The 13,629-nt window shown below is 40.7% G+C and overlaps 1 protein-coding gene across 3 annotated transcripts in view; it reads left to right on the top strand.

Moving 5' to 3' along the window:
- AJAP1 (adherens junctions associated protein 1) overlaps positions 1-10,028 on the top strand; it is a 117,689-nt gene extending 107,661 nt beyond the window's left edge. For all 3 annotated transcript variants that reach the window (XM_034753226.1, XM_034753224.1, XM_034753227.1), the window contains one exon: positions 299-10,028. Coding sequence is in view for 1 of the 3 variants with exons in the window: in XM_034753227.1 (XP_034609118.1) it covers positions 299-320 (22 nt within the window). In the remaining 2 variants the exon portion in view is untranslated. The remainder of the gene's footprint in view (positions 1-298) is intronic.
- Positions 10,029-13,629: the final 3,601 nt, after the last annotated feature.

The following is a 13,629-nucleotide window of genomic DNA, read 5'->3' as shown; positions in this document are numbered from 1 at the left end:
GAATCTATCCCTAACATCATTCTTTGACTATGAACTATTACCATTGGGACACTTACCAATTACCATTTTCATTTATATCCATAAATCTTATTGTGGTACTAAGTTTCATGAAAGATGGAAGCATCCAGTGTCTTAAGAGGATAAATATTAATAATGATGGTTTTAATGTAGGGAAAAGAAACTAGCCAAGTATTCATGAAAACATGCGTGACTGAGACATTACCAAAAAAACCCAAATATATTCTGGCTAAATTTACCCGTTATAATTTAATCTTTATTTTCTTTTCATCCTTAACAGGATTCCATTGGTGAACCTGTAAAAAAAAAAGGGTTACCTATACCTACCATTTCTGTTTACCAGTAGGAGACTCAAACAGCAGCACTCTATGTGCCAAATATATTTTTATAAAAATGAACACACCTGTAGGAAACTGCATTTTCAAAGCGCGCATTTATGGGAAAAGAGAAAAAAATGTGCAAGCAAAGAAGCCCATGAAGAAAGAGGAACTTAAGACGAAATAAAGAAAAGGACTGAACATCTGGAGTTTGGGATATGGACTGTGATTCTGAACCTGTGCCAATAATACCATTATGTGCCATGTACTGATCTGAAAGACTTCACAAGAAGCTGAAGCTAAGTGAATTACACATAGAAATATTAGAGAAAATCGGGGTGGGGAATCTCTTCTGATAGAGTCAGTATTTCTGGTTAATATACATATATACATATAGATATAAATATATATAGATACAAACACACACACACACAAACACAAACACTTTTTGTACTGTAGCAATTTTTGAAAATCTTAAATATTCATTTTTAAAAAATTGTGTCATGGGTTACAAATCTGATTTCTTTAACATTCTTAGTGTGAACTAAATAAACTGATGTTTTCTACTTTGGCAGCTTGCCTTTAAAACATATATATATATACACACACACACACACACATATTTGAAATAAATTTCCACTAGGGAACAAATTATTTGCCAGGCCCAATAAACCATTGCTCATAGAGGATTCCCTGAGAAGGTACTGAAACTCTGTTAAAGTGACAGTTCTCCTATCCATTGTAGAGTTGCCAGAGTGCTAGCAAGACCCAGAAGGGATTATGTTAGACCTAAAGAAGAAATGTATGGCAATGGTCATTTATATAATCAGTTGGTTCTGACAGTTCTCAAAAGAAAGAGAATGGTTAATAGTATTTGGGGCTGTTTTGAAACAAAAGCAGAATTAAGATGTGTTTTGAATACAGTTAAAGTATAGATGCCTCTGGGCCAAATTCGCAAAGTACATTCCAGTTATTGTGAAATTTAAAAAAAATCCCCAAATTTAAACCACACAGGCAAGTAATCTGTAGAAGAGCCCATGAGCACGGCCCTTCAGATACTTTCAGATCTTAGCCCAGAATTCAAGTAACAGCACTTCTATGAAATAGCAAGGAGCTAGAAGTGCATTCTGTGTTTGGAGGGTAAATTTAAAACCAGACTTCATTCCAAATTCCGTCTGATACGATTGAAGTGGCATGGCTTCTGCTCCATGTAAACCATTGTGCCCTGGCCAAGATTGTTGATTTTACCACAAAGAAAATAGCATGAGTAATTTTTGACAAAGACAAATTCCCCCCTTCCATTCCTCAGCCCCAGTCACTAGACATTGCATCTGTAAAGTCACCAAAGTGATCAGCTCGCCATAGCACTTTCTAGTTTATGGTAAGACATATGAGGCTGAGAAGATACACTGGACTGGACTGCTGAAAATCTAAAAGCAGAGTCTGAATGCTGCATCAGCACCTGTATCCATTCATTAAACAATAAATACTGAAGAAGCTTCACAGAAATGAACAGTTGAAACCAGCAGCAAGGGTTACTCTCACTTTAAGCCAGGTATAGGTGTTTTAGTGGTTGCCAAGGGAAATTGAGTGGAGAACTTTTTTTACCTTTTGGATTAATGGATCAAGAAGGAGCCTAGAAGGAAACCCTGAAAACAACTCTGAGTTTCCTCTGTTTTATAGTGCCCTGACCCCTATTTGTATATTTATGGTGTTATATCTAGGGGCTGGCCAGGGACAAGTTTTAAACATTACTCAGTTTGTTGGGAAATGTAGGAGAAGGTTCCACTGTTGACACTATTGTATTTCACTCATATCAGTCTCATCTTATCATGGCAAATTATGAATCACCATATTACACGAAGCCACTGCATTGATGATGGGTGAAGTAGCGTTTTACAGTCCTTGTTCCCTCGTGGAGCTGCAGAGTACTTCCCAAAACAGGCGGGCAAATATTCAGGCTGATTTTTAAATACATTCACTGTGGCTGTGGCTCTGGGTATGCCTCTTCGGTGTTTGCTTCCTGTGAGCTTGCGACTGATGGTGTTTTGTTGCCACAAAGTGAATTTCTAAGTCAGACATGAGTACTCTTGGAGACTGAATTTCAGATTTCTGTGTGTGATTATTCATGCCAGAAAAGCCTGCACTCTCATCCTATCAGAGAAGAAAAACAATTCTGTGTGACTCCTTTGGCCAATAACAACTAACCAACATTGGACCTGATCTAAAGCCCATTGAAGTCAGTGGTGTCCTTCTGTTGACTTCCTTGGGCTTAGATTATGTCTGTAGCATGAATAGCAAATGCTGATAAAGAACTACACAGCCAGTAAAAAAGACCTCAAATTATTTTGTATAATGAATAAAACTGAATGAATGTATCAGTCTGCTCACAGAGATTCCGCCAGCAGAAAAGGTGAAGGCAAATTTCTTGCGATAAATTATGCTTTTGCTTAATCAGCTCCAGTCTCTTACTTTCTAATAATGTATCACATGATCCTTTCAGTGTCCATTCTCGGGATATTCTTTTTTGCTAAGGGTAATACACTATTTTGAACATGTTGACCTATGCACTAAAATTTGCTGTTTTAACCTTTGCAGTAGGATTGGGCTTCTGATAATTGGCAGTAGTGCAGCAGGCGGGGACATGCTGGATAGCTAGATCAAACCCAAAGTTAAGTTTGGCTGTCATCTTTAAATACCAGGTGTGGGAACAGCTCCACCCCACTTACAGCCGCTGATATCTATCCAGGGACTGCTTCTACAGATTGACAGGTGTCCCGTTGTGTGCACACCTTGACAATAACTGGCAACTCATCAAGATAGACTTTAGAAAACAGTTTTCAGAGGCTCCTCCTCTCCTTAAAATCTGCCCCCCTCCCATGCCTGAAAGAGGGCATCCCCCATTTCACAAATTGCTTCTCAAATTCCCAAGGCTTGTAGCTAATTTTTTTAGATAGTGGCATCTGAATCATTTTAGCTGAAGCATCCACCACAAATAGTTAATATGACCTGACATGTCTAAAATACCAAACTCTGCTCTAGTGATTCTGATGTAAACCTGGAGTAACCAATGAAATAAATGTCAATGGAGTTACTCTACATCAAGGTAATTGAGAGCAGCTTTTTTAACCCAAAGCCCCTAAGTCCCCTTTCTAAACTGCTCTCTCAACGTTGGGCTTATCCAGAGCTACATCTATATGTATACATTAGGTACTAGACTCAATTTCTGTATTACATTCAACATTTAATTATTTTAGAAGAGAGTGAAAACACTCCTCATTATATCAGGGGATGGTGCACATTGCACCTGTGAAACATTATAACTCATGCAATCGCTTGTCTTTCTATATTACTTTCTATCCATTTTTAATGCACCTGTGTTTTTCTAATCTGCTGCTGATCTCTGGGAGGAAATCTTCCTTGCCCTACTCCACCAGAACATTTCTGGACCTGACTCAAAGCCCTTTGAAGACATTGGAAAGACTCCCAGTGACTCTGATGGACTTTGATTCATGCCCTACATTCTTTTTCTCAGAAGACCCAGCCACTCTAGAGCCACTCTGGTGATATCTATGAAAAGTATAATAGAATTTTGTCATTGTGCATGATGTTATATTTTTCCATGTTAAATTTTATCTGCCATTGTGCTGCTCAACATTTAATTGTCTACATCCAGCTTAAGTTTCTCACTGTCCTTCACAGGTTTTATAAAACAATTAATCAGCAAACTTCATCAACTCAGCATCCATTTTCCCTATGAATATTAACCCCCAAAGTAACCTATTACTAACCTCTCTCCACTGTGTGCTGCCGCTATACACTAGCATTATGTTTTATAGAGCACCTAATCAGTTTTTATTCCATGACAAAACTTTTCTCCTGTTACTATGGTCATTTATTGCCTGAGGGCCAAATTCTGATCCTCTTAAGTTGAGTAAACACCATTTGACTCCAATGAGACTACTCACAGTCAGGCACTGTTCAGTATGAGTTAGGGGATCAGAAATTTTCCCCTTAATAATATTTTACGGGTGACTTCAGCAAAATCTTTCAGAAAATACAAGTAAATTGTGCTCCTGTGTGACATTATCTGCTAACTATTTCAAACAACTCCAAGGCTAGACAGACATGTTAGATTACATATACTTCCCCAAGTACTCTACTTTTGTGATTAGTTAGACTCTTCTATTGTAGCAGGGTGAAGTTTGCTGATCTGTAATTCCAGGATCTCCCAGGGCTACTTTTTAAAGAACTTCACCCCTGAGCACCACTGAAGTCCCATATATAGCCTGTTAAGCAGGATTTAAGTGGTACACAGTCCTTGTTTCCTGTTCTCTATACAGGGGAGAATTTCACATCAAAGGACTGAAGCACCTTCAACAAACTTCCCTTGGAAATATAATGTACGTGTATTCAGGGCTTTGCGTCCGTCTCTCCAAAACATTACTGCCAACGGGGCAGATCCTGTCTGACCTTTCTCCAGTCACCAGTGGAGTGTTACCCATGCCACGTAACAGCCTGACGTCTACCTCCTACTAGGGTACGTCTACGCTACCCACCAGATTGGCGGGTAGCGATCGATCTATCAGGGATCGATTTATCGCATGTAGTGTAGACGCAATAAATCAATCCCCGATCGCTCTCCCGTCGACTGCTGAAGTCCAGCTTGGTGAGAGGTGCAAAGTAAGTAATTTTAATTCGATCTAAGATACATCGACTTCAGCTACGCTATTCTCGTAGCTGAAGTTGCGTATCTTAGATCGATCCCCCCCAGTGTAGACCAGCCCCTACATTCAAATTCACTGAGGTGCTATGCTCATCCAGTGTGACATCCCAGACATAATGATGCAAGCATTACATTCATGGAGGAGAGGCTATGAACACACTAGATTGCTTTAGTAGTGCAGAAAGCTTAATTAATAAGCATAACTGACTACCCTGTTTTGATTAATAATTCTACTAATCAGCATTATTATTTCTATATATATATACGGGCCTCATTCTCCTCTAGCTCACACTGGTGTAAATCAGGAGTGACTCCATTGGTGTCAGTGGAGTTACACCAGTAAAGCACCTTTAAGTGAGATGAGACTGAGACCCCCCAGCATGCACGCCTCAGAGTCCTACCCGAGTCTGTCAGCATATCACAACTTCCATACAACGAGGGTTAAGCAGTCCTTAGCACCACCTAGTGCACTCAACAGACTGTAGAGGCACTGATCACAATTAGCGATATACCTAATAAGCAACACTTTTTTTAAGCAAGCAGTTAAACCAAAACTTGCACGATTAATGTGATTTTCGGGTGATTACTTTGGTGCAATCTGTTGATTCAGTATATGGGGGCTTTTGTATTTTACCAGTGTAAACAGTGCAGCCCTCAAAAACTATCAAAACTCGCCAGCACAGAGTATATGAATTTTCCTTCTTTGTTTTACTTATATAGCGTTGACCCTCTTTCAACTATGAAGACTGTGTTTTGTACCTTTACCCATTGATCTTCTATTTATTTGTATCTGTTGGCTGCACTGAGTAGTACTTGTGGGTATTCCAATGTAATCCTAATGGCAGTTTGACATCATAAAATATATTTCAAATCCCTTATTCCAAAATGTTTGAAGCATTGTTATGTATTTTTACATCTATGGCGTTAGTCTGAACTAGACTGCAGGAATAGATTATAGTAGGGAATGGAGTGAACTTTGTATCCCATGTGCGGTAAGCCGGAGGGCCCAAACTCCCATGGGATAATCATCTAGATAAGCATCCACAAGAGAGAATACCTTGGACCTCAGGAGACTCAAGTACGATTTCAGAAGCCTTCCATACAGTCTGCAAAGGGACAGATTTGGTCACTGTGAGACCAGACAGTGGCAAAACAGAAAATAAAACAACATGCACAAACTTCCCTTATTTGTAAGGACCAACAGCACTTGCACTTTATCAAAAAAATATTCACATCCCTATGCATGCTAAACAAACCAATAAAGGGACCAGCCATCAGACCTACTGGCAGGAGACATAGAATTCAAAACTGCAAATACAATGGTTCACCGTGCAGAATTCTAATGTCCTGGCCTTTTATATGTTCAACTAAAAAACAACAAATTAGGTTTAATTCATTTCTTGTATCTAATGGAAGCCAAAAAAAAAAAAAGTAGAATTATATGGCTGTGTGGAATAGATGCTTACCAATTCTTTTTCTGTTACTTTAGAGAGAACATGTTCCCCCACACTCTGTATCTGATGATAGGAGTCAGCAGGTACATTCCTCTGTTTAGATTTACGTTATGCCTTCAGCCAGATTTCTCCATGGGAATCTTACAACAGCAGCATGCCATCATCTTTCAATGCTTCCCCTTTCTGGTGAGCACGTAGGCCACATCCAGGGCTGGTGGTAAATGGCATAGTTCCATTGACTTCAGCTGTCACTAGTGGAACATCTGGCCCCAAATCCTTTAGCGATGAAGAGCCAAATGCTTATGCTATAGAATTACTTTCCTCATGCGTGTAGTTCCACTGAGTTCAATGGGACTTACTCCTGTGAGAAAACATGGGGTGGATGTTTGTAGGATCAGGCCTAAGTAAGTATTTAGTATTGCAATCAGAACCAAATCCCTTTTCCATAGGGTGGTGTGATATCCTGTACATCAAAATAGAGCACGAAGATCCTGGACATTTTAGTTTTATTTACATTTACTTGGGGCAATAGCTTTTTCCACTCACGGGCAACCAATGTCAGAGCAAGTCTCCTGTAAATATGCCTTATATTTCAAGGGAGATATGCTTTGCAACAATGCCACGCTATGGAATATGGGGTATATATTTATTGTGAATAGACTTATAGACACTAAATGTCAATAAACAACCATATAGAATACTAAGACTAGAGTTCCATCAAAGGGTTCTGCTGACACTCAAAACAGAAAGGATGGGCTGCTTTTCAGCAGAACTCCATGACAGAGTTCTGTTGCTGCATATGTGGGATATATAATATATATATGCAAACTTTAGAATGTTTCTTTCTGGAATTGTTTTCAGTTTACGTTCCCGGGCCTGATTCTGCTAGGTTCTAAGCACTTACTGGACCCAGTTTGGAAAACTCCTTCTTCAAGTGAATAGAGCTGATTTCAGTGGGATTGGAGAGAGCTCAGCACCTGGTGGGAGCAGGGCCCATGTTCCCAGAAAGTCATAACAAAGTACTACCAATGTGATGTCACAACAAAATGTATAGATGGACAAGAGGTTTAGAGAGGCAGCACTCAATGAGCAAGGGTTGGGAGTCAAAAACTCCTGACCTAATCTCAGCTCTGCCAGAGACTTACTGAGGGATTTGGGACAATTCACTTAAACTCTCTCTCTGCCTCTTTTCCTTCACCTGTAATATGGAGGATAACAACGCTTCCCAAATCTACCTGGCAGAGGTGTTGTGAGCATTAATTATCTGCTGTCTGTATTCTGCTTTGAACATGTTCAGCACAATGTAAGTGCTAAGTATTATTATGTCCAATCAGTAGCACTGCACTAGGGAATGCCTTGTTGTCTGCTGGTCTGCAGGCATTCTCAGAGACCATGGCAACATTACAGATAAGACACCCATGGATTGCAGTGATATCCAGATATGAGTACAACACAAGATACAGGTTGTAAGCCAGAAGTATGTGTATTTCATTACATCATATACCCTGAGTGTGTCATATCCTTAAAAATATAGATTTGATTTTTCATCTCAGTGCATTGCAGATAATGCAGTTCAAACAAAGAACTGTGGTGTTTGTCATGCCAGACAATTTCAGTTCACCTCTTTCAGTTTCCATTCAGTTCATTTTATTTGACAAAGAACAAACAAATGCACTACAACAATTAAGTTGCTATAGGATTCCAAAATTTGCAGCAATCTACTCTCTCCCTAGTGCATGTGACTCTCTCTCAGTAAAGGTAAGAGGTCGGAGTCAGAGGGTTACATACACCAGGAAGCTGCCAGTCCTTTTGCCCTGAAGCTAAACCTGCAACATGAACTTACTCTAAGGTTCAGAACAGTTTGGTTCATTTTTTGTACCAAATCCATATCCAGGCCTTTTCCTGACAATTGTAACAGATGTGAGCTGGGACTAGTTGCATCAGGAGATGTTTGAAGGACCAGAGCCCTCTTTTTTACTTGCTCAGAAAAAGCTCCCATGGACTTCAGTGCGGATTTTCCCCCAGTAAGGACTGAGCAAAAATTTAGGAAGAACTTCAGGACCTGGAGCCTGTTCTAAAGTTCTCTAAGTCAATGGGAGTCTTTAGATCAGGATTTTTGACCAGGCCCAAGGCTCTCTTATCTGCTGGTGTTATCTGGAAATAGAAGGCAACTCATGCTTGTACTTCCAGCCTCATTTCCATGCCAGACAGAGTCAGACAAGCATCCAGTCTTTTGGCTGCTTATCCAGAACATTGCCAATCACTAGTGGGAGAACACTTAATTCCTTAATTTATTGCAAACTGAATATTTTCAAAACAACTGGTGTTAGCATCACTTGGAAAGATGTGCATCTTTCAGCAATGGCGAGATTTGGGTAAATGCTGATGTGGTTTTATTGTTCTCCAGCCAAAGTGAAAAATAATTGTCTTCATTGAGCAGCATCTTTACAAATATCCAGATATCTCCTTGTACCTTAAAATATGGCCATTTCTCCCACCACATCTGCCCAGTTGGCAAAATGGCTCAAACAGTCTGAAATATTATTTTAAAGATTTGTTTCAGTTTACTTCTTTTCCACTGGCAGTTTGTTCTGAAGGAGTGCAATGGAGCTAAAAGATTAGTCAAACAGTAAATATTCTACATATTATATATATAATCCACTCATGTCCTTCATATATAATGCAGTTGGAAAATTCATTCAACCAGATATGAAATATGCAAGAGATTTGCAAACCAGTAAGAAATCCCTCCCCATTTTAAAAGCCCAACTGGGGTCCAGTTTATACTGCAGAAGTCACATGATGCTTCCCGCACACTCTTTCTTATTTGCAACATTTGTAGACACGTACTTAATATATGTGTGGAAAAAATATATCTTGCACAAAACATACACTAAGGGCACAGTTTTCTGATCAAGATGATTTTAGGTTCAGAGGGGTTTATTTTTTATTTTTATGTATTAATTATTATGATTATTATTGCTTTATTAGCACATGTACAAAAAAGTTTACAGTTTATCTTCATTTTTGCCAAAAAAAGTCTAATGTAAGGAATCTTTTACTTGGTAACCACAATTTTACATATGGAATACCTCGTGTTATTTTTCTGCAAAAATTATATACCATATGTGGATATACACCCACCCAACTACACACACTTACACACACACACACATTATCTACATGCACACACACATAAACTCACATACATGTACGTAGTGTATCAGTCTTAACGGCTTTAAACCGTTGTGTCAGTTTAATGTTGTACTATCCTTTTCTAAGCATATCATGGCCATATTACTAATAATAAATGACAATGGGTTTTTGGAGGGAGTCGAATGGCTGTGATTCCATACAGGTGAACTATTTTATCCAAGAGTGTTTTTTAATTTGTTTCTGTATTTCAAAGCTATGTACTTGGAAAGCACTGTATATGCGACCCTATTACAATTTCCCTGTGTATATTTAGTACTCTGATGTTGCTATTAAAAAAACAAGATGAGAAAAAAAAAACAGTTTTGACTTTAGGTTCCTATGATCACAATTCTTTAAATATTCACAAAAAAACTCTTCAAAGATGTTGCAAATAATTTGAAAGCCTACAGAAATGAATGATGAAGGAACTACTATTGTTTGCCTTATTGTACTTGTGGTGGTAATTTTATTCCCACAATCAAAAGTTAATATATGAGAAAAGTAGCAAACCATTTATTCCCCATTATTCTCAATGTGCTTTGCATCCCTTAATGTTCTCCTGTATGTTTCAAAATATTATCAGTCATTTAGCCGGGGGGTAGGGAAATTAAAGATCCAGGGGAGAAGCATAGAGAGCAATCAATGCACCCACTGAAATCACAGAGGTTAGACAGGCCCAGAGCCCACTGTTAAATCCTTGGATTCTTATCTGAGTCTGGATTGCCCAGAAAAGAGCCCCTGAATCTGTGGTGCTTTGCCCGCAGATACAATATCTGTAATTTGAATGGAAGAAAACACCTGTCAGTCTCTGCAGTTTCGCCAATGGCCGTGAGCAGCTGGAAGTTCTCTCTGGCTAAATATCACGGGGCTGGCACATCTTCCTAGCAGCAGGCATTCTGACTTCTCTGTATACGCCGGATCTCAGAGACACTATGTTTCTGGGAGCTTATGCTGCACAATTTTATTTTTTCAGCAACAGGACCCAGCCCATCATGAGTGCTGCCCACAAGCTGAGGCACAAAATTCCTATTAACTTGTTTTTTTTTAACTCTAAACTAGAGATTGGCTGGACACCACCCTGCATCCTCAGACCCCCATTTGGGAAATGGGCTCCAGGGTCTAGTTCTACAGTGGGTCGCTGTTTGCCTTCTGCATCCAGCTCCTGTGACATCTTGTGTGGTATTACGTAATAATAGTTAACTATGTGCATCCATTCCTGCTAGGCATGTTATCACATCCCCACTGGGTGGTAATATCAGCCCCAGGGCTCAATAGGACACTCAGCTTCTCTCTGGCCACCACGAGTGGACATGAGGCATATGGTCAGGGTGCTGTGGCTGGAATTTGACCAGCCTTTCCCCAGGATGCCTCCTTCGTGTGGATCAGGACAGGCCTTGAGCCTGCCAACCTGTGAATCTGGCACTTCTCCGGTGAAACTCGCCCTTGCACCCAGGACAGCTATGATGCATGTCTGTAAGAGGCATGGCTGGCTGGCTTTGAGAGGCTAATGGATGGCACAATCTGCCTCTCTGGAACACACTGTCACACAGATGTACACAAGTGTCTGGGTGGGTGGCAATGACTTGGCTCAGCTCTGACTCGTGGCTCTCTCCATAGTCTGAGGTGTCAGCAACTTCCCACACAAAATGCCGGGCCCAGTGCTCCCAGCCTTACTGGTGTGCACTAGTACCTGGCCTGGGCAGGACGGTACCCCTCCGCATCAGTCTTCTTCTTAGCCTATGCGCAATGTGCCTCACATGGCACATGACTAGAATTCATCACCGAACTTGGGCCGCTGGTTGGATCATTAGTTTCCCTGGCCGAGGGTGCTGATGGGGAGTGTGACATGAACACTGATCCATGCCCCCCTTGGCATCAGTAAGGGAGACAGAATCTGGCCCTTCAAATGGGGAGAGCAAAGGGGCTGGTCAGGATCAGGGCCTGTTCCTGATGGCTCTCGGCAGTGACACAGAGAGGCATGGCCACTGCCTTGAAGAGCTCGCAGGTTAAGGAGGAGATCAGTGATGTGGCACAAGCCCTGTGTAGCGGTGCCACCTGAGGCGTAGCCCACAGAAGGAGTTGTCCTCTCCTTGTTCCTAGGGGATACTATTTTGCTGCTGGCCTACATCAAGTTACCACACTCTCTGCGCTGTGAAAATGCCAACTGATCCCTTCTGCCCCTCAAGCCAGCTTCATTTGGGCACCTGGGCTGAGGGGAGTCTTACGGAAGGATGTGGAGGAGGCCTTATTGAGAGTAGGCCTCCCTTCTGTAAGGGACAGCATGGGCAAAGGCTCTACGTGTTTATGAGAGGAAGATGGGTGGAGGAAGCTGGCACCATTGGCAGAGCAGAGGGGCTGGGGCAATGTAGTCAGAGACAAGAGCAGAGAGCAAGCGAGGGGAAGACGCTCAGACTTGAAGCTCCACATTCATTTTATAAGAACACAAGAACGGCCAGACTGGGTCAGACCAAGAGTCCATCTAGCCCAGTCTCCTGTCTTCCGACAGTGGCCAGCGCCAAGTGCCCCAGAGGGAATGAACAGAACAGGGAATCACCAAGTGATCCATCCCCTGTCGCCCATTTCATTCTGTATTTACAGTGTAGATCTCATTCTCACCAGAACAGAAGCAAAAAAGAAAGAAAAGAAGAAAAGGGCAGTTCATCCTGTCACGGGTCATCCTTCTCAAATATGGGGTAGTGCTGTGGGCCCGGATTGCCACAAGAGACTTACTGACAGGCTGGCTGAGAATTGTCAGTCAAAAAGTTTTCCTGCCAAAAAGATGTGGTCTCATTAAAGAAAAATGCCATAGGAAATCGTCATTTTTGAATATTTTTCCTATATTTCAGTGGGAAATGAAGTAAAAGAATTTGTTTTCATTCTGTTTCATGTCCAACTGAATTTTTTGTTTCATTTTGGTTTTCACAAACTGAAAAACGTTGGCAATTTTCAAAAGGAGTTGAAGGAAGTTAAGGGAAAAAGGAAAATGGAAGAGAGAAAAAAACAACCCCTAGAAACAAGTTTTTCTATTGCAGCCAATGGTGAAAAAAGGGGAGAAACAAAAAATTGAAATTTAAAATATTTTTTATTTTAAGGAAACAAAAAAAGAGAGAGAATTTCAATTTGAAACAAAATGAAACAAACATTCCATTTAGTTTCATTTACAAATTTTCCTGCAAAAAAATTAAAATTTTGAATAAAATCATTTCTTTCAAAATCTTACATGGAGGAAAAAACATAAGTGTTTTGACCAGCTTTATTGACTTGCATCTATAGTGAGCGCACACCCCATATTTGCATGTATACAGGGGCTCTCCTGTATGCTGATTGGATAGCTGCTCACTACCACCACAGGCACAAGGATTTGTATGTCCAAACCTGCTTGCACACCTGACTACCATCAGCAAGCAAAAACATGGGACTAGTGAACACAGCAAGCTGCAGACTCACATTTTGTGCCTGCATTTGAAAAGCTAAAGGCATAAGCCCACATGATGCATCCTTTTTCTTTGTGACCGCCTTTCTCTCGGAAGCAACCCAAAGTGTGGAACGGGCAGTGCCAGACTTGGCAAAGGTAAGGCTGCAATTTCATTCTGTAGCAGAATTATTAATAGCCTCATCAATTACAGCCGCGCACTGCATCCTGCAGCAGCCTGAGATCTGCAGTAATTTATGCATCTCCCCTCATGAATGGTTTCTTTCTGCTCACGCTGAATATCTGTAGTTTACACAATGCCATACACATTGTCTTGTCTTGTTTTCCTAGCAGTTTTTACTTTCTTTCAGAGTTGTGCATTCCTCAGATGAATGACCGAGAAATAACCTCCTATTCAAGAGGGGGGAAAAGAGCCTCATTAATCCGCAAAAGGCATAATGACCTCAGACAGATTGATGAATGAGGCTCATCACTGTCGTCAACAAA

This window comes from Trachemys scripta, chromosome 19, assembly GCF_013100865.1.
Source record: "Trachemys scripta elegans isolate TJP31775 chromosome 19, CAS_Tse_1.0, whole genome shotgun sequence".
In the NCBI taxonomy this organism is placed as follows: Eukaryota; Metazoa; Chordata; order Testudines; family Emydidae; genus Trachemys; species Trachemys scripta.
The sequence above is the reverse complement of the archived record's forward strand: the minus strand, read 5'-3'. Positions and strand labels throughout refer to the sequence as shown.